General features: G+C 44.1%; 4 protein-coding genes across 5 annotated transcripts in view; 1 reads left to right on the forward strand and 3 right to left on the reverse strand.

Annotated features, from left to right (window-relative positions):
- Positions 1 to 234: 234 nt before the first annotated feature.
- On the forward strand, positions 235 to 5,298 carry LOC133968577 (insulin-like growth factor-binding protein 3). Its single transcript, XM_062404711.1, has 4 exons — positions 235 to 843; positions 1,533 to 1,783; positions 2,580 to 2,699; positions 4,341 to 5,298. Exons 1-4 carry the CDS (start codon positions 453 to 455, stop codon positions 4,464 to 4,466), a joined length of 888 nt encoding a protein of 295 aa, XP_062260695.1. The 5' UTR covers positions 235 to 452; the 3' UTR covers positions 4,467 to 5,298.
- Positions 5,299 to 5,319: 21 nt separating this feature from the next.
- On the reverse strand, positions 5,320 to 7,166 carry LOC133968578 (insulin-like growth factor-binding protein 1). Its single transcript, XM_062404712.1, has 4 exons — positions 6,741 to 7,166; positions 6,501 to 6,637; positions 6,253 to 6,381; positions 5,320 to 6,152 (listed from the first exon to the last, which is right to left on the reverse strand). Exons 1-4 carry the CDS (start codon positions 7,084 to 7,086, stop codon positions 6,027 to 6,029), a joined length of 738 nt encoding a protein of 245 aa, XP_062260696.1. The 5' UTR covers positions 7,087 to 7,166; the 3' UTR covers positions 5,320 to 6,026.
- Positions 7,167 to 8,663: 1,497 nt separating this feature from the next.
- Positions 8,664 to 10,382, reverse strand: LOC133968579 (histone H3.v1-like). The gene is made up of 3 exons (XM_062404713.1): positions 9,958 to 10,382; positions 9,785 to 9,853; positions 8,664 to 9,702 (listed from the first exon to the last, which is right to left on the reverse strand). The coding sequence occupies exons 1-3, from the start codon at positions 10,345 to 10,347 to the stop codon at positions 9,598 to 9,600; spliced, it is 564 nt and encodes a 187-aa protein (XP_062260697.1). The 5' UTR covers positions 10,348 to 10,382; the 3' UTR covers positions 8,664 to 9,597.
- A 1,251-nt stretch (positions 10,383 to 11,633) lies between these two features.
- The window catches only part of LOC133968581 (adenylate cyclase type 1-like), a 34,998-nt gene continuing 21,688 nt past the window's right edge, over positions 11,634 to 24,943 (reverse strand). The window contains exons 6-20 of one of the 2 annotated variants that reach the window (XM_062404715.1): positions 24,569 to 24,727; positions 23,748 to 23,889; positions 22,340 to 22,495; positions 18,768 to 18,965; positions 18,576 to 18,673; positions 18,291 to 18,375; positions 17,171 to 17,260; positions 16,779 to 17,041; positions 15,832 to 15,958; positions 15,267 to 15,383; positions 14,990 to 15,136; positions 14,804 to 14,902; positions 14,605 to 14,719; positions 14,388 to 14,512; positions 11,634 to 13,728 (exon numbers count right to left, since the gene is read on the reverse strand). In XM_062404715.1, the coding sequence (XP_062260699.1) occupies positions 13,315 to 13,728; positions 14,388 to 14,512; positions 14,605 to 14,719; positions 14,804 to 14,902; positions 14,990 to 15,136; positions 15,267 to 15,383; positions 15,832 to 15,958; positions 16,779 to 17,041; positions 17,171 to 17,260; positions 18,291 to 18,375; positions 18,576 to 18,673; positions 18,768 to 18,965; positions 22,340 to 22,495; positions 23,748 to 23,889; positions 24,569 to 24,727 (2,335 nt within the window). In that variant the 3' untranslated portion in view covers positions 11,634 to 13,314. Of the gene's footprint in view, positions 13,729 to 14,387; positions 14,513 to 14,604; positions 14,720 to 14,803; positions 14,903 to 14,989; positions 15,137 to 15,221; positions 15,384 to 15,831; positions 15,959 to 16,778; positions 17,042 to 17,170; positions 17,261 to 18,290; positions 18,376 to 18,575; positions 18,674 to 18,767; positions 18,966 to 22,339; positions 22,496 to 23,747; positions 23,890 to 24,568; positions 24,728 to 24,943 lie in introns of both variants that reach the window. The other variant, XM_062404714.1, reaches the window with a different exon arrangement.

A 24,943-nucleotide genomic window follows, 5' to 3' on the forward strand; every position in this document is an offset into this window, starting at 1 on the left:
TTCCTAGAATATGTGTCTAATAACCTGGTGTTCTGCATTACATTTTTCTAAACGTATGCAGGATATTCAGACCTCAAACCCCCCACAGCTGAGGGTAAAAGAAAGAAAAAAATTAAAGTAAAAAAAAAATGCACTGGCCAATCATTTTTCTTGCATTTCATTCCAAATTCTTCTTAAAGAGCCAATACAGTGGATATGATCCTGCTGGTGCGCTGCGTAATGTGCGTAATGCCTCGGCACGCTGGTCTGATGGTTTAAAAGCCAAAGCGGAGTCGAGGCAATACATCAGGAGACCACAAGCTATGCGGGGGTGTGACTACAGTTACCGGGGTCTATATATATTGGGATGTTGTAGCTGGTGGCTTTATGTGAATGAGAGAGAAGCTGCCCAGAGAAAAGTCCGCCACAGTGCAGCAGACTGAGCAGTGCGCCACCACACTCCAACTCCACACATGCTCCAGGACGCCGCCATGGATTCCCGTCTCCGCGCCCTTTGCATGACATTCGTCCTGGCCTCGTTCGGCCGGAGGTCAGGTGCGGCGGGAGCGGTGATCCGATGCGAGCCGTGCGACGCCGGAGCGCGGCTCCTGTGCAAGCCTCTGCCCAAGGACTGCGTCGAGAGGGTCCGCGAGCCGGGCTGCGGCTGCTGCATGACCTGCGCGCTCAGCTTCGGCCAGCCGTGCGGGGTGTACACCGGGAGATGTGGCTCCGGGCTGACATGTCAGCATCAGCCCGGCGAGACGAAGCCTCTGCAGGCTCTGCTGGAGGGACGGGGCATCTGTGCAAACACCACCAGCAGGAGACTCACCGTCAGACCGACACCTCCGGTCAACGAGCTGCCAGGTGAGTCCCGTGCGTTTGATCCATATTCGTCCTGCATGTGGACAAACGCGCTTTAACTCACAGATATACGCACAATGCATCTGCAGGCCTCTTAAATTAAGATATATGTGACTCATGTGGCAGTAATATAATTTTTATATATCGATTGTTGCGTGATGTGATCTATTCTTTAACTCATGCACAACAGTTTTTAATGACACAATATCATTCTGAAAGTCAAAATAGAGTCAATAACTGAGGCTGTGGGACTTCTCTTCATGTATGGAACGAAAGGCTGGATGATGACACAGGTTGAGGCACTTCTTAGACAGAGTTTTTAAACTTTAAAAAATGTGCAGCCCAATATAAAGATGTGAGGAGCTGAACCTCCCTGCATCAACTGGTAAAGATGAATTATGATCAGATTTTTTGTTTTTGGCGAGTGTTTAGTTTGTGACGTCAGAAAGGAACAAAAATAATTCAAATTTTGGAAAGTGATCATGTTGCATATTTCTTCTCATTTCCTGCGCGATCGGAAAGACAGATGTAATTTCAGAAGATGCTTTTGGAGCAGCCCTCTTATGCCCCCCCCCCCCCCCCCCCCCCAATTAAATACTTTGTCTGCATTAGCATTCAGTTATCTCAAAATCTTGGATCATATATCCTAGTGTACTCATATGTAGTAAACACGTGTTTTCCTCAAACTTCAGCAGAGGGTGTTGATGCTCAGGACGAGGAGCGGAACTCCACCGGCCCAGGCCTCCAGATCTTGTACAGCACCCACAGACCCACGGGACCCCTGAGACCCCCGCTCCTCCCTTTCTTCCCCTCCGCCAAGTCAGAAGTCCTGAGACAGGAGCAGCAGAGGCGAACCCAGAGCTTTAAAATGGAGGAGCTACCAGGACCTCTCCTCACGGACCAGCAGAACTTCTCTCTGGAGACCAAACAGGAGCCTGAGTATGTGAGTATCACAACTGGTATTTTTCTGTCTTCAGAGCACACTGGAGGGAGGAATGTTTTTCTCCTCTTCCTCTGTGTTTTGGTGTTTTTCTCCCCCTGCGGGTGAAGAAATGTTCTGGGTACAGCGGCGGTGAATGGTTGGCAGGCGTCGCGAGCGGGAGAATGGCATGGAAGTGAGCGGGTATGGCCCTGTGGCTGACCTGTGTCAGGCGGTTGTTTGGCCACAAGGCGTCCGCGTGCCGGGTGCAACGGGAGCCAGCGGATGATGGATTGGCCTGTGTGAATGCCTGTTGGGAAGCCCTGCTGCTATTTTGATCTCGTCTTTGGACAGAGAAGTGAGCACACACTAGTAATGGGGTTTGACCGGCTGCTTTGATTAGTGACTGGAGCACTTGGACTTGAGCACAAGCCTTTTGGCTCCCGCCTTGAGCTCTTTGAATTCACTTCATCCCCCCATCCTTTGTGTAAAGTGCAAGAGGTCTAAGCAGCTTTGGCAAACTGCTAAGCCCCTGCAAGTTGGTCGGATGAATTCATTTCCCCGTCAGCCACCTCTTTCCTTTTGCAGCGACCATTGTTTAAGAATTACGGCAGTGGCGTGCGATGCAGCAGCAGCCTGACATATTTATTTGCAAAAAACAATGTGTTTGAGTCAAAATTGTGCTCCTGAAGAAAACCAATCATCCAGAGGGCATCACCAGCATTCAAATTTGTTCATGTGCTTTCAGGTTTGAGCTGGAAATAAGTTTTCAAGTGTTGGACAAAGTGCAGTAACTTGTCATGTGTTCCCTCGTCTGCAGGGTCCCTGTCGGAGAGAGATTGAGAGCATTCTCAGCACCCTCAAGATTACAGACATTCTCAACCCCAGAGGTTTCCGCATACCAAACTGTGACAAGAAGGGCTTCTATAAGAAAAAGCAGGTAAATCACGAGGAGCGCCATTTGACACCAACAACCGGATAAGTCGTGCATCGATTTCACGAGAAACTACACATCCTTTAAAGAGTAAAGACGTTCGGCTGCTGTTTGAAGCTGCAACAAATCCAACGACTCCGCGCTGAAGTCGAGTTCAAGTCAAGCTATAGGTCTCCTGCAGCCCAATTACAGATTTGAGGCTGTCCTCGTGTACTCATTGGTAGCTATTAGAGCCTCATCACTGCACCACCACACCAGTGAGGTAGACCCGAGCCACTGACTCTGGAGACAGGAACCACAGGGGCCAAACCCCAGTGGGGTTGACGGCTGGGACGACGGCCGTCTAACGGGAACCCTCCCAGGGAGACAGACGTCAAGGTGGCCGCCGGCACCCGATGCGCTCGCCCCATAATTGCTGGACTTTTGAGAGGCAGGCCCAGAAATAGAGCGGCAGCCATCCCCACACTCACATGGTTCACCCACGATCGGGATGTAATAAATGAGTGGTTCTGACGCATTCATATGGAGGCACTTAGGGCTCCCACGCCACTGCATCACAGAGGCAGTTTTTTCTTATTCCATAGCAGTCCCTCCTGCTTAATGGAAGTGTTCTGTTTGACCAGCAATCGTCTCATAACCAGCCTCACGACGCCGGGCTCATTGTCTTTGTTTGTGTAGAACAGACCTATAGTGTATCCTGCTGAGCCCTGGGGCGCTGGAGGAGTGGCGGACATTTCACATTTGGTTGGTTTAATTTGGACGTTGCAACGATTTTGAGGGGAAAACATTTCAGCTCCGAATAACAGTAGATGTTTCTTCAGAGAATAAAATGTACTCCGGGTAGATTTAATGTTCCAAATAGATCCACTTTTCTCGATTTAACTTTTGATTTAGTTTCCCCAAACATACATTTTGTGATATTTGTGGTTATGTGAAATTTTAAAGCTCCTATGATGAAGCTCGGAAAATGCAGTAAAGTGAAGATGTATGCAGCAGCACGAGAATCCTGCCTCAGACTCTCTTATCAAACCCAGGTTGAATATTGAGCTAAATCAGGACGTCTTCCCTCCGGATCAGCTCCGACTCCCCCTGCGGAGCAGAAGCACAGTTGCTCTAGCCCTTGAAATGAATGGCTGCATGTTTTACTACAGTGGAGGTTGACCTTTAGTAAAATTGGCAGTAAAATAACAGCCCTTGGGTAGCTCCACAGACTCTGTAAGTCATTTGTAGTACCCATAATTTGGAGCTGTGGGGTATAATCAGCAACAGATGATTCGTACTGGCCACCAGCTTCTGAAAATAGATCTCGGGCTCTCAGTTGTTCACAAACGGGACTAAGCAAATATTTTACCAGGTTTCTGTTTACCTTAAAGGTCTCTATATGTGTGTGTAACAGGAGGTAGACCATAAAAGCAGCTCAAAATACCACAGCGCGTTGGATCGCCAAGGCTGCGTCGACTCAGCACAATCTGCCCATTAATGCCTCTTAACTATGGCTGTTCTACTTCATTGAGTAAAGTGGCTCGTTACCCATAATGCTGCACATTCAACTGGATTTACACATTTAGCACACTCGCCCCCCCCCCCCCCCCCCGTTCCCATTTCTCTCCCCTCCTTTTCACCTTTGTCCCTCTCCTCCGCTTCCAGTGCCGTCCGTCCAAGGGCAGAAAGCGCGGCTTCTGTTGGTGCGTGGACAAATACGGGCAGCCGCTGCCAGGCTTCGATGGGAAGGAGCGGGGAGACACCCAGCACTACAACTCCGGGAGCCAATAGGAGCCGGGGCAGGACGGAGGGCGAGAGGGAGGGACGGTGGCAGTGAGAGCGAGAAGAATTGTAAACAAACAGAGACGCTGAGGATATTGGGAGAGGGGTCAAGGGATGGCTCAACCGATATGTGGATGTTTGCTATTTCTATCTGTTGCCTGTGGGACCTTATTTCTGAGGCAGAGCGAAGGGAAACAGAGGAAGAGGAGAGAAAAAAAAAAAAAGCCAGTACGTCTGCAACAGATGGATTCTTTTATAAGCTGTTTGTCTCAGACCCAACGTGGACGTCTCCTGAGAGCGGGACGCGCTCAAAGAACTGATCTCAGAGGCCTTTTTCTGATCATAAGACAGAGATGTTCTAACTTGTCACAGACATTGATGAGGGTGCTCTCTATTTACGCACAATTACGTGGCATTGCCCATGTGTACATGCCTGTGATGTGTAATCATAATTTGTGTGCTCGTGATTTGTTTTGTAAAGACGTTTGTGTGTGGACACGGCGACCAGAAAATGTACAGCATGCAGTGCCTTACTATGAACTCCACTTTGCTGGACTGGACGACAGCTCCAACACAAAGTTTTAATTTTATTTTTCATGCTGGATCTCAAGCCAGAGGAAGCAAGAAGGTTGTTGTTGTTGTTGTTTCTGTTGTCACTTTGCATAAGCTGATTTGTTTTTTGGGGATAAAGGTCATGAACCGTTATCTCTCAACTCTCTGTGTAGCCGGTGATGAACCATATATGTTGTTTGCATGTTCAATGCAACCCTCAAAGCTCTATTTTTACTTAATAAAGGCAGAATAAAATGATTCAGGAATTTTTGGGGGGAGTGCACAGGAAAAAAAACCTTGAGTCACAAGCCATTGTGAATAAATAATTTATTTAATTTGATGCACATCCATAAAATAAGAAGTATCTATATGCATTATTTCAACAAATCCAATAATGGAATAGCAGCATAAACACAGACAAATAATAATAAATAAAATGAAAATGACCCTGATGACCTCAGAGACAAATAAAAAGGTAAGAAAGTGTAGATGAGCTGAACCCTCAGTGTTAAACCGGCTGAACCTGTCGAGACCAGCAGAGGTAGACAAATGCGTAAATGTTTGTGCTTGACCACTGTGCACACATGCTTACAGCACTTTAAGTATCCCACTGATACCCATTGAGGAAACGCCAACGGAGATACATTCAGACAATGTCAACACGTTGAATGAATGAACGGCTGTATGGTTTTTGAATGAATGAAAAAAGAAAACTGATCCTGAAACCTCTTGGCACAGCTGCGGACCTGTGGTTTTGAGCAATGGAGTTATTTAGTCAGAAACTCAAATGTATACAGTGTTGCCTTATTTACAACTGGAAAAAACAACAAACAGGCAAACATATTAAAAAAAAACAAAAATAGATAAGACAAAGAAGAATATACAAGTTGTGAATAAATAAGTTTTGATGCAGGCATCTCGTAAATAAAATGAAGTCAGTTCTCCAGGTGGCTGCATGCAGATATTCAAAGACTTCTGTCTGTTTGCATCTGGGTGCGTGTGGCCACGTCAATCCGCTCAGAGCGTGACTTCCTGATGACACTCTGCTTCACCGAGCAGGTCATTGGACCCCGGGATCTTCCTCCCGTTCCAGGAGGAGACGCACCAGCAGCGAGCGGGAGGTCCAACCAGAGACGAGTCGCACTGCAGGAGGAACAGAGGAGTGAGAAACCCCGCGAATAAATCACCTGGTCGCTTCAGATACATCTCTGGAGTTGATTCGTGAAAAGCTCCAGTCCCTCACCTGCTTGGCCTTGTAGTAGCCGTGCTTGTCACAGTTGGGGAGGTAGAAGGTGGTGAACCTCTCTCCGAGCGTCTGCTGAGAGCTGGCGATCATTTCCAGCGCCGCGTCGAGTTCAACGTGACAGGGTCCCTGAACAAAGAAAAAGATAAGGGAGAGAATTAATAAATATAAAATTCCCTCAAAATCAATTGCCCCCTTTTCTGGATGGAAGGTATAAATGTTTGAATCCTCATGTGGTCTCTCCTCACCTGATGCACCAGTTTGTTGCGGATAGCGTTGACCTTGGCCTTGATGCTCTCTTGGCCCTCAGCAGGGTCTTGCTGGTCGAAGGGAAGGTTGAGACCCAACAGGTAATGCAGGGAGCCCTGGTCTCCTTCTGTGTACTCTGCACAAGTACAATAGAAATTTGAAAATATTTTCTACCATTTTTCTTTATATCTCCTTGGATTTTATGTGTATCATGCAGAAACAGTGAAAAACGGTATTACCTTGACCAATGTCCTCAGTGCAGAGCCCCTGTCCCCGGGTCAGAGCGTGGAGGGGTCTGGCCTCACCGAGCCTGGGAGTGCAGCGCAGGCCCACGCCACAGTGAGCCGTGTGAACCCCACAGGACGCCCCTTTCTCCAGAGCGCAGGCCATGCAGCAGCCGCAGCCCGGCTCCCTCAGCACCTGGCTGCAGCCGGCCGGGATGGCGGGACAGTCGCTCAGCTTCTCCGGCGTGCAGGCGGCACAGCGGATTGGCTCCGGGCCCACTACTGGGGAAGACCTCGCCAGGGCCAGGGCCGCAAGGGCCACTCCTGCCACAAACGTCAGCTTCTCATATAATCCAGGCATCTTCGGTCGCAGGATAACTATCTTCTTTCTTCTCAGCTGCTCTGTGTGACTGTAGATTTCCTTCTAAAGTGATTTCTCTGAACCAGCAGTATTTATGTGGATATCTGGCCTCCAGGGGAGTTAATGATTGACAGCGGCTGCAGATCTAAAATATTTTGGACAAAGCCGCTGTTAACGCAGGATGACCCCGCTCGACGTACGTGGATCCAGGTTCACGAGGTCTGCTGTCAATATTGACTTTGGAACATAAGGCGATTGTACATCAAAACAACCCTGTTTTTTTGGGAGCGACCAAATTACTGCTTTTTCAGTAAAGCTGAAGATAATTAGGAACATCCAACGACACAGGCTGTGAGAGAATAACAGCTGATGACAGAAACGTCCGACTGTGTGTGTGTGTGGGGGTCATCAAACACTTATTCAGTTAAGTAATGGGGACTCAAACTGTGCTGTGACACTGTTTAGACACTAACACCTTATTTGTCCATCCAGTCTCTTTGGTGGACGCCGGTCTTATCAGGTAGACAGATAAACAAGGTCATTTGCCGTCAGCGTTGCATAAGCCTGACATTATGGAATCGCTCTGCTAGGACCACAACATGTTTGTCTGAAGAACAGTAGTAAATGCTGGTTTCCTTAGTGTAGTATTTGTCATAACTATCTAATGCCAAATGCATTGGTACACTGTGTGATTAACACACTTACACACTCGTGGCAATGGACTCACTATGACCCCCCCCCCGATTTCATAATATGTTTTTTGGGCAGAAAGGTCCACACATGTATCAACAAGGAAACGATGCTACAGCCAATAAAGTCTTCAGGTTCAATTAAAGTATTTATTGATGTAGTATTATACTTGAGCTGTACTGATAACAGGAAGGACCCATGACAGCCCCATGCAGCATGTGTGGGAGGATGAGTGTGCTGCTGTGTTTCCTCATCCAGGGTCAGTCAAGGTCCGGGATGCTGCTGGTGATGTGGGCGTTTGGACTCAAACATGAAGACTGACATCAATCAATCAGAATTTATCTGTGTAGCACTTCTCATATAGACACTGTGACACAAAGTCCTTCAGAGAATAAAAGACACATCCATCCACGGAGCAAAACATCATCAAGGACCTGATGTCATAAACCTCACACATTTAAAATGAGGAAACACCACAGGCAGGTAAACATGGAAGTAAAAATGTATAAGTTAGAATTAAGCAAAAGTCGTATATAAACGTGATATGACAAAAAAAATAGCTAAAAGAGGATTAAATCAAAAACAAACAAATTTAATACATAGATAAAACAAGAAGGAAAAATAAATATAATTCAATTAAAAGCCTGAATAATAATTTTTTTCTTTATTCAGGGTTGCTGTTGTACTTTTACTTCTGAGAAGCAAGTCTTTTTACAAGTACATATACCAATTTCTTTACATGTACTTTTACATTAATTTAATCCAAGTTACAGTGAGATCACAAATAGGATTTATTGTTAAAAAACAGTTCAGGAAATCATAAAAAAGTTATAGATTTAGTAATTTAGATAGTAACAAAATCATATTAACCATTTTTTGAATATCTACCATGTTTAGTTTTTAGACTTTATGAGCAGATTAAAAAAGATGAAGTTTCTCTTGTGTAATATTTTTATTTTGCAGAAATTGATGGGATATTTTGTTCAGTATTTTTATAATGTTTTATTCCTAATATTACTCATGTAAAGGATGGGGTTACTTCAGGGTCAATATGTAAAAAATACAATTTGACAGAGGTGAATTAGGGAAATTTGGTGAATTGTGACAAAGCATAAGATGGACACAAGTTAATTTCTCTCAAAAGACTTTTAATGTTTTTACCAGAAATATTCCCCCAATTTAGAATGTTAAAAATAAGAAAGAATCTCATTTAAATAAAGACTTTAAATCTGACTGCCAACAAACAGACTGCCAACAAACTTGCCAAGACAAGTTGTACCCAGCGGAGATAAACGAATTGCTCTGACAAAAGTAAATATATACGATACAGCTATGTGGGGGGGAGACAGAGAGAGAGAGAGAGAGAGAGAGAGAGAGAGAGAGAGAGAGAGAGAGAGAGAGAGAGAGAGAGAGAGAGAGAGAGAGAGAGAGCTTTGGCCTCTTCCAGCTCTTACTCAGGCACTTGAATCAAATCCCACCCATTGGGAGAGAGGTAAACGGGTTCAGACTGAAGCTCGGGGCCGAGAAAATGAAATATAACATTTATTATTAATATTCTCTGTAGGTCTGAGGTACTGAGGTGTCGCACTCGTGCCAGAAGAATCAGGACGTTATATTTCAAGATACATCAAAGTGATAAATATATAGAAAGTGAACTTCATAAACTTTCGTCATTGAAACCAATTTGTCTTAATCTTTATCATAGGTAGATTTTACTCTCAGGCCAGGCTTACCCTTCACATGGTGTGTTATATTTGTGTGTGTGTGTGTGTGTGTGTGTGTGTTTCGGGTCAGAGCCTCATGTGCCCGACGGCCCCACGTTCAGCTCATGAGCCCTGAGGATGACGAGCGTGACTCAACCACCAGTCGATGAGTTGTTGCTTCTTCGATGTTGACCATCAGCTCCACCACCCAGGGAGGAAACAGCTTAGAAAAACAAAAAAATTAAATATACTTTATAATGATCAATATCTTAGAGGGGAACTCGTTGTTTGAAACGAACACTCACACATTGTGACTTCTTGTGTTTTTTCTTCCTTGTCTTTTTCTGCACCGATGGTTCAGGTGTTGGAAGTTTCTTGGAGGAGATTATAATAAAATCCACAGATCACTATGTTGTCATCGGAGTATAATGTTTTTTGAATATTTCCTCTGAATGGAAAATATGACAAAGATGTTCACCTTCTCCCTCAGCCCCCGACCATGGGCCTGTTCCTCATTTCCTAAATTTGTCTGCCAAGAACTTTTAGCCTCATCACTTAAATCCACCGCATCTGACACGGAGCTTGTCTCCAAGTCTCCCTGGTGATTGTCAGCCGAGGGCGACTGAAGGAAACTCTCTGTGCTGAGGGAGCGAGACAGTCGCCTAGGTCTCAGAGCCCTCAGAGGGACATCATCATCATCATCATCTTCCTCCACCTCCTCCTCCTCTTGCTCTTGTGCCACTTCCTCCTCCATCTCCACTTCACTTTGAAAATCCTCCTCTCTGTCTCCTGTTCTGCTTCCTCCGGTTTCATCCTCCTGCTCCGACTCTTCCTGGATGGGCTCCAGATAAGGCCTCTGCTCCATCATGTCATTTTTAAGCACAGAGGGAATTAGCACGGCGAGTCAATTTAAGGAGGTATTTTCAGATTTTTGAATAATAATATTTGGAATAGTATTTGAATAAAACATTTCCTGTATTAAAACAGTGGCGTTAAACTTACATTTTGCAGTTGAGCGTCCATTTCTCTGCTGACGTGAGGATCCTTGCCGTGTCAGGATTTCATTAGCTGGTGATTGACATCAGGTGCAGAGGTTGAACTCCACACACTTCACAGCTGGTTCTGTTTCTTTACTTCCACCGAAGTGAAGACGTGTAACCTAATCCAGAGGTTCAAACTATTTCAAACCTCTATTGTAATAAACATCAACTTTAAAGCTGTTCAAATGTCAACAAGTTATTGTTAAGGTTTACCACTCAATAAAAGTAATTTTTTTATACAGGGTTTTTAGAGCTAAATTCAGAGTCTGCTTTTATTTTGCACATTTTTACCTCTTGTAAAATTTAAAAAAAAAAGTGTTTTTCTTAGAGAACAATTCCTTTCTCTAGGTCTGTGAAATTAGTTGCAGCTTGATTAAATCCAAGGGGGGGGGGGGGGGGGGGCTTGTTTACTCCAGCTCTATTAAAGCAGCATCAAAAACAACTCAACCATTTGCTCGGTTTTTAAAAAATCTACGCTATTGTTAATGTAGATATTAAGAAACACCGCAAGCTCATTTAGTCATCGTGACCCCCTTTAGACCCGATGACATCAGGGGGGAGTGTTGTTTGTGAACATTTACCCTGGATTCCCTTCACGGCTTAATGTCAACTTTAGTTTGAGGTCGTGAGGGTTGATCCCTCAGGACAAATCAACATTACAATCAGTGCATCGTGTTTTTTTGTTCAATGTTTATTCCAAACCCAAAGAACAAACCATACTATACTGAAGCGTGGCGTGAGCTGGACATTCGTTGACCGAGCTGTCACAGTGAACCCCTCGCCCACTCCGTGCCCACTGCTCAGTGTTTGTGACATGTCGACATTTACCTGACCAGTATATTGATTGGTATAATAAGCCTGTCCCTGTGTAGAATAAAAACTGTTTTTTTAAAGAGCCATTCAAATTAAATGTGATGTAATTGTATGGACTAGAACTAACGAAGAAAATGACCCATAAAAAGTCACCCACTGAAGGTTTGTGTTGAGGACTAGGTTCAAATATTGTGTTTCAGGTTCTCATATTGAAATTCTCATATTGCTCTTGTTTAAAACCCTTGTATATTATATACCGGTAGCAAAATATTAACATCTTTACAATCACAGTACTACTGTGATATCTTATACACCAATATTGTCTTTATTACAAAATATTCAATAACCCAACTTCAAACTGTACAAGATACAACATAGTTTACAGCTTCTTTGCTATTTACAAAAAAAGTATGATCTGCATATCAAAGTGAATATATCTAAAAAGGCAGGTTGCAATCACGGTAAGCTTATTGAGTAAGGCAGAAAACTTGAAACATTGTGTATGTACACTTTTGCAGATCAAGTCAAAGTTTCATATATTTATATATATATATATTTTTAATGTATATATAGGTTGATAAAGAGGATATCTGAAGAGCCCCTCGTTTTCTGAGGCTGTATCTGAAAGAGAGAGGCGCTAAAGCTTGTAGCTGCTCAGTTCGACTGTAGCAAAAAGCCGGGGGGGAGGTTACGTTTGCCTGAAAGACGAAGGCAGCCGGACACTGCTGAGGGGGAGGAATATGTGAATGTACATAAATCGTGTCTAGAGGCCGTGAGTGAAGGACGAGGGTGTGCATTTCAGGAGGTTGTGTGCTTAATGTGTGTGTGTGTGCGTGTGTGTGTGTGTGCGTGTGTGTGTGTGTGCTCTAGTAATGGATGTGCTCCTTCTGTGTGGATAAATGCACATTATACATAGACATGTATTGGTCCTCATCAATCCTTTGCCACTGGTCCAGACTTTGCATATCAGCTTTCGTCCATCTTGTCGTCCAAGTAGTACAATATCTTTTTAGGTTTTCACACTGACCTTTGACCTTTGCTGCCTCTTCACTCTCAAAGCCACCACTGTCTGTGAATCAGGGCAAAGTAAGAGCATCACGTATTCTCTGAAACGTTATCCTGGGTTCAGAAAAAGACAACTAGAGACTCCGATGGCGTCTAAAAGAGCAATGTGCAGAGCATGTTCAACCTACTGCCGAATCTTTCCTCTTCTCTCTGATGGTGAGGCAATGTAAAGGGGTGAAAAAATAAAGATCTTTCAAAGCTCAGTTACTTTGGTTTTCTTTCAACTTGGAGTCACTATGGCTGTCAACTTTAAAAGTCATGCACTATTAACGGGGAAGATATCTCGGGGGGGGGAGAAAGCCTGTTTCATCCAAGGAGCTCAGAGTAGAAAAAAAAGTACTTTGTGCTGTTTCGTTACAATTCAGAATTAAACCACACATGCATACACACACGCTCACAGGTACACACATGCATGCTTACACCCACCGTGAAAAAAAACACAATTTTACACCGTAATTAACGCAATGTATCCTTGGCATAATCAGAAAGACAGTGCAAAAGCAAATAGCATGATAAGTCTTTTTTTTTTTTCAGGATATCAATGCACATATCCCCTGCACATGGAATATGTAGAATATAAATATATAAAATGAAGATGCACATTATACCTGGATCTGAGGGAACCCAGTGACACCACACATCTATTTATCTGGTATAGAAATGTTAAAAAGACGATTAGAGATTGTGAGCATCTTTCTCTTTCACTCCTCGTTTGTCTTCCCTAAGGGCGAGTATGATTGTCTGTATCACCACGTCATCTCTCTGAAAGTTCATATCCTGAATGAGCGTATTCTGGGTTTTGCCAGTGGCTCTGGATTTAAAGGAAATACCTGAACAGCCCCGTCGTCTCTCGGCCTCCAGCCAGGGTGTTCTTTCACTTTTTTTCCTGCTCGGTTTACAGTCCCTGTTTTTCTTCCCTACACATCTGCAGCGGCGGCCACAGCCTCGATCTTAATCTCCGTCTCCTCAATGTCCTCCTCGTCCTCCTCGCCCACTGCAGGCACGCTGGAGGAGGGGAGACAAGTCACTTGGCTGATGCTGCTGTTGGCGGCGTTCATTTGGACGCTGCTGCTGCCCACGCCAGCGTGAGCGGCCAGGCTGGCGGTGGAGATGCTGCCCAGATTGGTCGGGACGCTCGTCTTCCCACAGGAGTGGATGCGACGCGCCAAGCTGGCGGAGCGCATCACTGAAGAGACGGTGGCGGTGCCCACACCCTGAACTTTCCCCTCCAGGAAGTAGGTCAGCATCTCACCTTTGCCCTTAACGCTGACTTTGCCGCGGCACACCAGGTCGTAGTTGTTGTTCAGCAAGCGATAGACCTCCTCTGTCACCTGAATGAAAGAGATATAAGACAAATAAAAGAGAGAAATATATAAATGTTCACATTCATCAGGAGTAGTTTTAAAGCAAAGCCAGGTCCCAACTCGAGCTCTTTAATTGTTATACAGTTATGAAATCAATATTTATTTTCCCACCTCAGTAAGAATGTTTATTTCCAAACACTCTGACTGTAATAGAATGTGTCCTTGGTCAAATAGGGTCAAATTGGTTTAATTTAAAAAAATATTTTTTTGTGAGACTGAAACTATAGCATAAGAATAATTTAACAAGATGCTTCACATTCCTCATGTTAACACAACCAACAGGCTGATCTTCTGATGGTCCCCCTCTAAAAGAACATGCATACATGCAGTATTCTGCATTACTGTACTCTACCAGTATTTTAATGGCCTTCACACTTTGCTGAGTTGAGATTTCTGTTCTACGAAATCTCAAAATGTGGTTTTCTTTTATATATATGTATATATATATGCAGTACAGGGGTGTTATTTTGCATTTGTTCAGTGGATCTGAGCCGTTGGAACATAGAAAAGAAAATTATGCAGTTATACAGTATTTTAACCCTCAGAAGAAAAATAACTCTAATTTCTTATCCTGTATTTGCACTTTGTAGAAAGTTTTCTGTTATGATTAAAGGTGATGTGGTCACCTGTATCTTTCCCGGTACTCCGGTGCTGTCCATGCGACTGGCCACATTCACCGTGTTCCCCCAGATGTCGTACTGGGGTCGCCGTGCCCCAATGACCCCAGCGACCACTGGGCCTACATTGATTCCTGTGTAAATACCAGAAAGTGTTAAACAAATACAAAACACTATCAGCCAGGTGTGTTATATAGTTCATTTTGTGCGTTAAGATAAGACGCACCCACTCTCAGGACAAACTCATTGTATGACTGGTAGTTGATTTCATCCAAAACATCAAACATCTCAATGGCGTAGTCTGCTATTGTGCTGAGGTGGTCGTAAACAGATTTTTTGGCCTAAAGTGCAGACGTACATTGATCGGTTAGTATCTTGTCTCTTCATTATAATGTACAATAAATTAACATAAAATAAAAGGTCACCTTGGTACCAATGGTGGGGACAAGGCCCACAGCTGCCATGTATGTGCTGCCAATGGTTTTGATTTTCTCTATGTCTTTGTAGCACTCCTTGTCCATGAGCTGGAAAACAGACACTCAAATAAACGCACAGAACTACGCGACAAATCCAACTGAACAACCCGGACGCACAAAAAACGGCATTTCAACCTCGTCGAAGTCTGCAATGATCTCATTCAGGAGTCTGAGGCACTCCACTCCCATGTTGTTTCCGTCCAGCTCGATGTAGAAATCGTTGAAGTTTGGAATGGAGACAAACAGAACGCCCACTTGTGCGTAGGACTGATAGTACAGATCCTAAGAGGGCAGAAAGGGGAGAATACAGTACAGTGGGCTAAAAGGCCTCCCCCGTTCTCTGTGGTGTTTTCTGCCAGTTATCTACCTGGTTCTCTGTTTGTCTGCCTGCCTGTCTACTAGCGAGGCTCACCATGTTCCTGGGGTTTGACAGCAGGAAGTGCTGAGCCACGTGCGCCGGCAGGAGGTTGAAGAGAATCCGCCTGTTGTCCAGCTTGACTTTCTCCATGCCATCTCTCTCCTCCTCCGCCTGAGAGCCCACACCACACACACACACACGCACACACACATACACACACACATACACACACACAGGACTGAGCACTGCAGCCTGTTCCACGTTTCCACCACACGGGGTCAGTAAAAAACTTTACGAGCCTCACAAATGGATTGTCTGTGTCATTGCTGGATATCAATACACTTGGGTACTTAGTTAAAGGGTTAAATATCTTAAGATTCAGCTTTTGCTTCAACACTTGTAAAAATTGTCCTTTTATTACACTTTAGATGCCAAACGAAACCCTTGCCTTTGCCAAAGAACAGACAGCTGGCAGCCTATAAATACAAATCCTTTTCCTACACAACCCAGGCGCTTGGATATATCGAAGCTGTAATTCTATTCTGTTAAAACCTACACAATAATAATGAGATTTAAGCCTCCTTCAGATACACATGCATAGAGACACACACTTCCTGACCTGCACAGCCCATAGGAAGTCCAGGCGCAGTTTGAGGTCGAGTTGCCTGGAGTGGAGGGCCAGGGCACTGACAAAGAGCAACAGAGACAGGATGGGCTCATAGCCCCGGATGTGGAAGGACCCCCCACTGTGGAAGAGAGACCAACACACGCGTCAGCATCAGGGACTGGACCACACAGAGCACTACACAGGCGGGTTTCACTGGACCCCCCACGGTGTCGAGAGCAGTGATGAGTCCAATGTTACTTGTTAAAATCATGAAAATGATATTTCTTGTGGGGCCTGCAGGAAAATAAAACACAAAATGAAATGCAGGAGCTTAAAAGTGTTATGTGAAATATTGGATTGCACTATACGATGTTGTTTACTGATGCATAACTGTTCTTAACCTATATTTGATATATTCATAACCTTAGCAAATTCAGCGTTATGTTTTTCGGGGGCCCATTTATCATCTGGAATCCAATCAATTTGACTGGGCCTCTCGGTGCTGAGTTGAGACAGCGCTCTCCCATCATCCAGCCCCCTGTGTCCTGTCCGGCTTTGGATTCGGAACTAATGATGAGCACATGTGCTCCTTCAAAGGCTGGAAAATGAATGAGCGTGTAGGCCGGAGACAAGCAAAGACTCCTCCACACACACACACACACTCACACACACAGACAACACATGTACTGTAAACACTCGTCTGTTCCTGCTATGCATTAAACAAACAGGAAACCATTTACTCTGCTTCTCGTACGATGCCCAATCCTGCCCAACTTAAAGCTCCAATGGGATGTGGGTGATAACTCCAGGAAGTCAAAGTGTTTTTGATTGTGTGTGTGTGTGTGTGTGTGTGTGCGCGCGTGTGTGTGTGTGTGTGTGTGTGTGTGTGTGTGTGTGTGTGTGTGTGTGTGTGTGTGTGTGTGTGTGTGTGTGTGTGTGTGCGCGCAAATGAACCTCACCCTTCCTTCCCGCGAAAGCCACTGAGCTCCAACACTGTGATGTACAGCACCCCGAGGAGGAACATTAGCGCCACCTTTGGCAGCCAGGAGACCCGCAGGAAAAGCGCCAGCGTGAGGGTGCCCACCACGCAGGAGAGGAAGGCGTAGCGGGCACCCTCGCAAGGCAGCTCCGCCATGGTGTGGTTGGCGCCGCTGATGCCATCGATGATGAGGATGGAGCTGTTGGTGTTGGCACTGCCCCACAGCCAGGGCATACAGCCCACCTGTCGGGGACGAGCAGGAAGATGGAGGGGAAAGAATTACAGCTCAAAATATGAGTGTTCTTACTGGTTGACCAGTAAGGTAGGTCATCTGGGGCAGAGGACATTTTTGCTGGTGCCTTTCCAACTTACCACACAGGCCTGGGCCACAGCGTAGATTAAGACCACTATGAGAATACAGAGGGCAGTGCGAATCTGAATGGTCAGGCACCCTGGAAAACACTGAGACAAAGGTCATGGTAGATAAGAATGAATCAGGAAGATACAAAGTTACTTTTTTTTTAAAAGAAATGTACTACAACAGACAATGAGGATTATGCAAAAAATTATTTCCAGAAACCTTGATGGAAGGATGGGACATTTTGGAGCAGATCTGGACAAAGGGGGAAATTGTCTTATCACTTCAACATTGTGTTTTTTTTGACATTTTCACCGATTTCAAAGAGAGCAGTTGATGATTCTTGTTGAAGAGAAATTCGGGGGAAGGATATTTGATGATATGAGTGAGTGGAAACTGGGTTAGATCCAAGTAAAATCTGGATGGTCTAATTAGATGTGGTTACATTACAGGACTGTTGAGTTATGAGCTCTACTGTTTCATTCTAGAGTTTTTTAATATGTTCATTTAAGTCAAATAACAAAATGTTAATAGCTGCAAGAACGAGTAACGAGTGAAAAAGGCTTAAAATCAAATAATGATGTTCAGTTAGACAGGGGGGAGTGTGAGGTCAGTAAGGCGAGTAAAGAACAGAGACAGTGATTGTGATGATGAAAACTAGTTAGCAAATTAAATAAAGTGATATCAAATGTATTACGAAATGACAAAACCAATTAAAATGAAGAGTGAGATTAAACGTCCCAGCTCTGTGAAGGACCACATTGTTAAAGGATTAATATTTCATGAGTAGAATTAGCTACGAGAATATAAAGTACACAGTTCCACCAGGTCTCCTCATTAAACTACATTGAAATTCACCAGATCCATATTTTTGTTTGGATCTTCTCCAAATTGCACATGAAATATTATTACCCTAAAAAAAATTGATAATAATTAATCTTACAAAATCAGGGAAAATGTCAAAAGATGCCTGTCTGACATTGTAATAATCCTTGGAACCGCTGATCTGGGTTCTTCCTAGACCCGTATTGCATTCTTCCACCAAGTTTCATGGAGACGTTTTCAGTAGATAGAAAAATAAAAAGAATGACTTTCCCTCACCAAAGGGGACAAAAGGAAAGTATCTCTGTTTACCTGTATTCGAGTGATGTGCAGGTACATGATACAAGCTACTAGAAAACAGATGCAGAAGACAAGAAGGACAAGTATCACTGTGCCCCTGAGTGGAAAAGAGAAGTGAGAGAGGGAGACGCAGGGGTTAGTTAGAAAGTCAAGGATCTGTGGAGGTGAAAAGAGTCAATTAAAGAGCTTAGTGGAGAGAGAGAGAGAGAGAGAGAGAGAGAGAGAGAGAGAGTGAGAGAGAGAGAGAGAGAGAGAGAGAGAGAATAGGAGGAGGAGGCTGACGTCTGTTGTACGCACTGTGGTATGATGAGAAGGTAGACAAGGCCAAACAAGGCAGCAAGGACCAGAGAGAGGACCACTGCGCTGGTGAAGTACTCATCCGGGACCTGGTGGTACTGTGTGACGCCACAGACAGGAAGAGACGAGTGAGTGACAGGGCATCGAACACAATCAGAGGCCCCATATCAACGTGCAGCTCGTGTGTCTCACCCTCTGCTCATGCTCGGAGCACTTGTACATGAGCGTGAGGACGTTGAGGTCCGCCGTGTCCGACTCGGTCTGCCGGGCCTCGATCAGCCGCCCGATGTAGCGGTTGACCCGCGTTCTGGGGCTGCTCTGGACCACGGTGGCCTGGTTGGCGTTGGGGCGGCTCCTCAGCTTCTGCGGCGCCGTCCTCATGGCCCTCCGCTGTCAGAAGAAGAAGAAATAGATCTTCAGTGAAAATGTAGAAGTTGATTAAAACTGCGGCACTGTGTCTTCTCCACACACCACTGGAGAATTATCACATTAGGGACAGGGGTGAGTGAGAGACAACAACAAACACGGGGACATGATTATACTTTCAAATCAGGACGTCGCCCTCACACTTAATCACCGGAGGCACCCTGCTGTGTCTGAGCGTGTTCAGCAGCCAGACTGAGCAAACACTGCGCACCGGAGCAGAGCGACAGAGTTAACATGGCAGTAATATGTGTGTGTGTGTACGTGTACGTGTTAGTGAGCATGCTGGATGAATTGTGTTGTAGGAGGAGAAGTGTTAGCAGTGTTTGTGAGTCCCTGACATGACATGAATGTGTACGGCTCACTGACTTCCTTCATTTCTTTCTTCTTACCTTCCTTCCTTCTTTCTCTCCTTTCTAGACTTTTGTCTATTACGTCCTGCATCCTCTCGTTGCTTCCTTAAATTCCTCCTTTCTTCTTTTATTACTTCCCCCAAATCTGTCATGTATTCTTCCTCATTTCCTACGCCACACTTTCTTCCTTAAATTCTGTCCTTCCTTCCTGCCTTCCTTACTACCTGCCCATTTCTGTGTATGTATTCACTTCCACATATTCTTATATAACTTCATTCCACACTTTCCTTCCAATCTTCTTTCCCTCATACCTTCCTTATTTCCTTCCGTGCATCCTTTTATTTCTACCTACATCTTTGCTTCCTATTGCAGTTTTTCTTCCCTCCTTCCACGTTGTTTTTCTTCTTTCTTTCTGTTCTTATTTCCATCCCTTATCTCTCCGAGCCTCCCTCACACTGTCATGCTATACTAGGCTGCATCACAGTGGCCTGCAGACATCACGTCTGCTTATGGTGTGTATTGTGCTCAACATGTAGGACACATTATAGACAAGTCTCCTGCAAAATCTTGCTCATTCCTCCCATCTGTCCCTCATATTGCTCCGAAGTCGTGTCTAGAATTGGTTATTTCGCACACAGTTGAAGAGTGTGTGTGGTCTGAATGTAAATCTAGCGTTCAGTTGAAGGTGTACGTGTGTATGACTTCACCTGTCCCCCCTGTTCCTTTCACTACTTTACTCTAATCTGACTCCAGTCTATGCTGTGAGGATGTTGTCATTACTGGTATAATACAAACCTGAGGGGGCAACCCTAACCCTAATCGGGGTTAGGGTTAGGGTTGCGATTAGGGTTAGGGTGGGTGAATGTCGTAGAGACTTGGGAGTAGGCTGTACCCCCACTAATGCGGGCATGCCCTTTTGATTGGTACTATCGACGAGGGGGTTAGAGCTGGGGGCTAGGATTGGGGGCGGGGGCTGTGTTGGGGGTCTGGGCTGTGGTTAGGTTCGCAGTTAGGGTTAGGGTTGTGATTAGGGTTAGGGTTGCAGCCAGGTTGAAGATTCAACCGTTACCCAAACATTACATCCGGCTTTCCAAAATCAGAACATAATTTCCCGTTATAGAAAAAACTAAAACCTGCATAACGTAATAATTAGATCTAAATATTTGGACAATAGACCCCCCACCCAAACACAATATATCACAAATTACAAAAATTTGAAATTAATCTCCAGCCGCCACAGCAGAAGAGCATTTCCTACACTTTAATACAATGTATAGGTTGTAGAGTAGGTTTGCAGCACTACCCGGTGGTGAGAACATGTACTTTTTCTCAAGAGGTCTGTTTCATGTTAGTTTATGAAAGATATAAAAATATCATAATTTATTTTCTTCTACCCTGGACAGTCATAGAAATCTGACGAATCCACATGACTAGAATACACTACTGTAGATTATTTTGAAAACTAATCACAACTGAAAATGTATTGAAAGTGACATCCCAGTGAATTTACAGTACAGGGCTTTTGACCTTAGAGTCCAGTGTTAAAGTCCTGGTCTACATATAGAATATGGACTTTGTCGCCCAGGCTCCTCTTGATTCTTAAACTAACCCTCTAACCCTGTGATGTATTGTTTCTTTTTACGAGTCATCAGGTCTAACTCTCGGGTGGTTGAGGAATTTACCCCCCACCCCTCGATTCAGTTACCTGTATCATGTGATTGAAGACTCAGTGAAGGCAAGTAACTCCTAACTTAATCAACTATTATTCACCAGCACCTGTAGGCAATAATCCAATACGGTGGGTTCCTGTGTCTTTAATCATCTGAAATAATAGCAGAACCCTAATCATAAACCTAACCCCCTAACCCTAACCCTGTGGGCCAGTGCATTGCCTTTGGGTCCCCATCTCAACTGCCCAGTCTTTGGATGAAGCAGGAGAAGTCAGGTCCTGACATCAGGTGAGAAGTTTTTTTCTCCCTGATATGTGAGGGTGTGAACCTGATTTATGGCTCTACAATGTAGAACACACATACTCACACACACACACACACACACACATACACACACACACACACACACACACACACACACACACACTGTGCTGGGCAAATAGCTGGTGCAGGCATTGTATAACTGCCAGGCCACAGGATTTCTTTCCAGGCACACAAGGTCAAATAAGCTCTTTGACATTTTCACAGATTGCCAGTGCCACTGACAGTATATGTTAGGGAAATAGGATTGCGTGCTGTGAACACACCGTCACCCCCCCCCCCCCCCCCCCCCAAGTTCTTATGATTTAGTATACTGTACATCCTGTTAGAGCCAAACACTGGATTTATTCACCGACTGTAATTCCTGCAAAACTTGATTCATTATCTCTGACCCTGTGGTTAGCACATTCATCTTCTTTATGACACATTGGAAAACAAGAACCGATATGTTCAAATAGTGTTACACCAACATCTAAACATTGCCGTCATGGATATGTGACTTTTTCTTGCACATTCTAATGTCTAATGTATGTCCACGTGTTAACAGTAAGAAAGCAAGTGAACCGGAGCGGAACACACATTACTTCTCCTCTCTAGACGTCCCCTGCTCTTTTCTGTTGGAACAATGTTCTGTGGAGCTGAAACTCAAATGTTAAGATTGTATAAATTTGCATTGTGAATAGGCCCGAGTCAGAGTCCTGATGTTAAGCTCAATGAAACTTTGAGGCATAACTTGAAAAGAGGCTTTTTTTGAAAAGGCACCTAAGAATGTAGATTACATAAATTAATAGTTTCTGTACAGTTCTAACATTCCAACACTGTCTACACAACTTAAACAGTAATACATACACAGCACCATTGTATTGTAGTCTTTAATATTTCACTGTTGATGGAACCTCTAGACATCCAGACTTTTTTTTATATTTTCTTATCCTCTATTCAAATCACATCACGACCACACACGGAAACGTCAACACAGACACTGAGGTTTTTCTACCTTATCACCGTCCTCGCAGTTCATCACATTGGAGAAGGGAATCTCAGCCTTGAACATCTTCCTGCAGTGCATAAGCTGCACTAGCAAGTAGCACACTGTTTTGAACTTCATCTTTTTGGCGGGCTTTATATCCGAAAGAATCAATCCTGGGAATATCTGCAACCAGATAAGAAACAGGAACAAGGATTAAGTCATGATATCCCACACAGCAATATATGTATATATATATATTTTGTAAGGGTGTATAACTCAGGCATTGGACAGCATGCAAGTGCACATATGCTCATGCATACACACTCGCATGCAATCATTGTTATTATCAGGTTCAGGAATTTAACTGTAAAGTGGTAAGAATGAGGTCAATCCCTTGGGTGATTTTAATAGATTCATTACTCTGCTGCCCTTGTTTCTCCTTCGTAACACTATCTTAGAAAATCAAGATTAACATATGTTTGAAGTTTTGAGGAAATTAGTGTGTTTTGTTGTGCGAAAAGTGTGTTTGGTTAAACACCAAAGTTAGGGAGTGTGTCCCTAAGCAGGAATAATTAAAGACACTATAGCGGGAAGCGTAGCAGCCCATCCAACACAGCTTAGTCAGGGCACAGCTCTCTCTGAGCCATGAGCCCTTTGATGAAGTCTAAACCATCAGCTCTATTAAGAGGATTAGCCGTGTGTCCCGCATATCAAAGAAAAAATACACGCGACCGTGATGTCACAGGTTCACGTGAGGATCCTCTTAACCTGTGTGCGATTCTTATATCTCGCACAACATGGAGCCTGCAGCCAGAAAGAGTGACGATAGAAGAGAGGAGAGGTAGAAGAAGAGGAGAGGAAACCCAATAAATACAGAGACAAGATGGAAATTCCCTCTCCAGCAGCTTGTGGCACATCTGGCTGGAGGTGTCCTTGTTTATGTGCAGCGACACACACACACACATATATCTCTGTAAATTTGTCGGACAGAGCAGATTGGACATGATAGATGCTACAGGCTGTTTTTCTCTCTCTATTTATCACCCAGCTCAATGCATTACACACTGGAAGTGAGATTAGCTCAAGAACAAACGAGTGAGAGCTCCATCATGTGATGTTAGATGCTGTGGCCACACCATGATTCTATTGGAAGGATTGTTTATATTCAAGATGTTGGCATAGGGATGAAGTAAGCCTGTGGTTAGCCTTCTCTGCTTAACCACACACATAGCAGGTCCAATAACATGGATTAGCATGCGTCATGCAGAAGCTTTGTTACTGTGTACAGTACACTGTCAACACATTAACAGGTTCAGCTGAGGGCAGGGACTCATCCAAACATACGTCTGATTCGGAGCTGTATAGATTATATAGATATGTATACATGCAGGATTTAGAATATGCGGTTGCTCGGCCAACAGCAACGCTACAATACCTTCCGTCGGTGAGATGGCACAATAAAGAAGGTTTCAATTTCATGTTTCAGGAGGAAGGGGTTCCTTTCGTGGCCGTTTCCAGGCTCCACCTCATAGTCTCCATTCAGACACTCCAGTGTCGATTTGGTGATGTGGACTTTCCTGCAGAAACAGACAGGGCAGGCGTAACACACAACACAACAGAAGAGTCAATGTTACAGGAGACTGTCAAAGTAAATTCTCAAAACCTGTTCCTCTAGGCATTTAATCAAATATTCAAATATATAAACTTAAAGGTTGGGGGTGTAAGATTTAAATGAAAGGGATCTATTGGCAGGATTTGAATATGAAATAATCCTTGTGATGTTTTTGTAAAAAAGATTATCTACTTTACCCTAGAATGGGCACTTCATATTTAGGTACCTCATATTTACATTAGGAGCAGGTCCTCTCTACAGAGGCCTCCACGTTTTTTTTTTACAGGAGTCCAACTAGATGTCACTAAATTCTACACAATGAACCTTTAAGTATTTGCTTTAAAATGCGGTGAAACTTTGCCATGATCACAAATAGACCATGCACATCAAAAAAGACCAGTAATATTTGATGACATTTGGAAAATGTACACGTCACTGGAAAATAAGATGTGTAGGGACAACACTTTGTCATATGATTAAATTGTTTAATGGAGTCTGTGTATTTTCAAACTGTCGATATATTTGTATTGCCATTACAGACTTTAGTAGGCCTCAAAATAGAGGAGCAGTATTTATCCAGAGCACCACTGTAGATGAGTCATCCAGAGCTGCTGAGGCCAGTATTCATGTGAGCGGGTACTTACCCAGGTAGTCCCCCAGCCTCCATCACGTTGGCCAGGGTCACATCATTGGACCAGACATCGTACTGCCATTTCCTGAGGCCCAGCACTCCACATAGCACCCGACCTGTATGCAAGCCCACGCGCATGTTCAGGTTGACCTCTGTGGCCTCTGCCACTGACCTGCAGGGGGCAGAACACCAGCACTGGAATGAGGTCATATCTAAATCTATATCTGTATCTCTACCTAATTCTATGTATATATTTCTATCTATATCCAAATGTAATATCTGATATATCTATATCTATACTTATTTCTATCATCCAATATCTACATTTATATGTTATTGATCAAGTATTTTATATATATATATATGTCTCTATCTTTATCTAGACAAC

Source organism: Platichthys flesus, chromosome 14, assembly GCF_949316205.1.
Source record: "Platichthys flesus chromosome 14, fPlaFle2.1, whole genome shotgun sequence".
In the NCBI taxonomy this organism is placed as follows: domain Eukaryota; kingdom Metazoa; phylum Chordata; class Actinopteri; order Pleuronectiformes; family Pleuronectidae; genus Platichthys; species Platichthys flesus.

What these genes read in the sequence shown, in the direction of transcription:
- LOC133968577 (XM_062404711.1), top strand. Translation starts at nt 453, where the DNA reads ATGCTCCAGGACGCCGCCATGGATTCCCGTCTCCGCGCCCTTTGCATG. An exon ending in CCAAACAGGAGCCTGAGTAT is followed by an intron (nt 1,784 to 2,579) that starts GTGAGTATCACA and finishes CCTCGTCTGCAG; the next exon opens with GGTCCCTGTCGGAGAGAGAT. An exon ending in GCTTCTATAAGAAAAAGCAG is followed by an intron (nt 2,700 to 4,340) that starts GTAAATCACGAG and finishes CTCCGCTTCCAG; the next exon opens with TGCCGTCCGTCCAAGGGCAG.
- LOC133968578 (XM_062404712.1), bottom strand. Translation starts at nt 7,086, where the DNA reads ATGCCTGGATTATATGAGAAGCTGACGTTTGTGGCAGGAGTGGCCCTT. An exon ending in GCAACAAACTGGTGCATCAG is followed by an intron (nt 6,382 to 6,500) that starts GTGAGGAGAGAC and finishes TTCTTTGTTCAG; the next exon opens with GGACCCTGTCACGTTGAACT. An exon ending in GCTACTACAAGGCCAAGCAG is followed by an intron (nt 6,153 to 6,252) that starts GTGAGGGACTGG and finishes TTCCTCCTGCAG; the next exon opens with TGCGACTCGTCTCTGGTTGG.
- LOC133968579 (XM_062404713.1), bottom strand. Translation starts at nt 10,347, where the DNA reads ATGATGGAGCAGAGGCCTTATCTGGAGCCCATCCAGGAAGAGTCGGAG. An exon ending in GTCGGGGGCTGAGGGAGAAG is followed by an intron (nt 9,854 to 9,957) that starts GTGAACATCTTT and finishes ATCTCCTCCAAG; the next exon opens with AAACTTCCAACACCTGAACC. An exon ending in AACACAAGAAGTCACAATGT is followed by an intron (nt 9,703 to 9,784) that starts GTGAGTGTTCGT and finishes TGTTTTTCTAAG; the next exon opens with CTGTTTCCTCCCTGGGTGGT.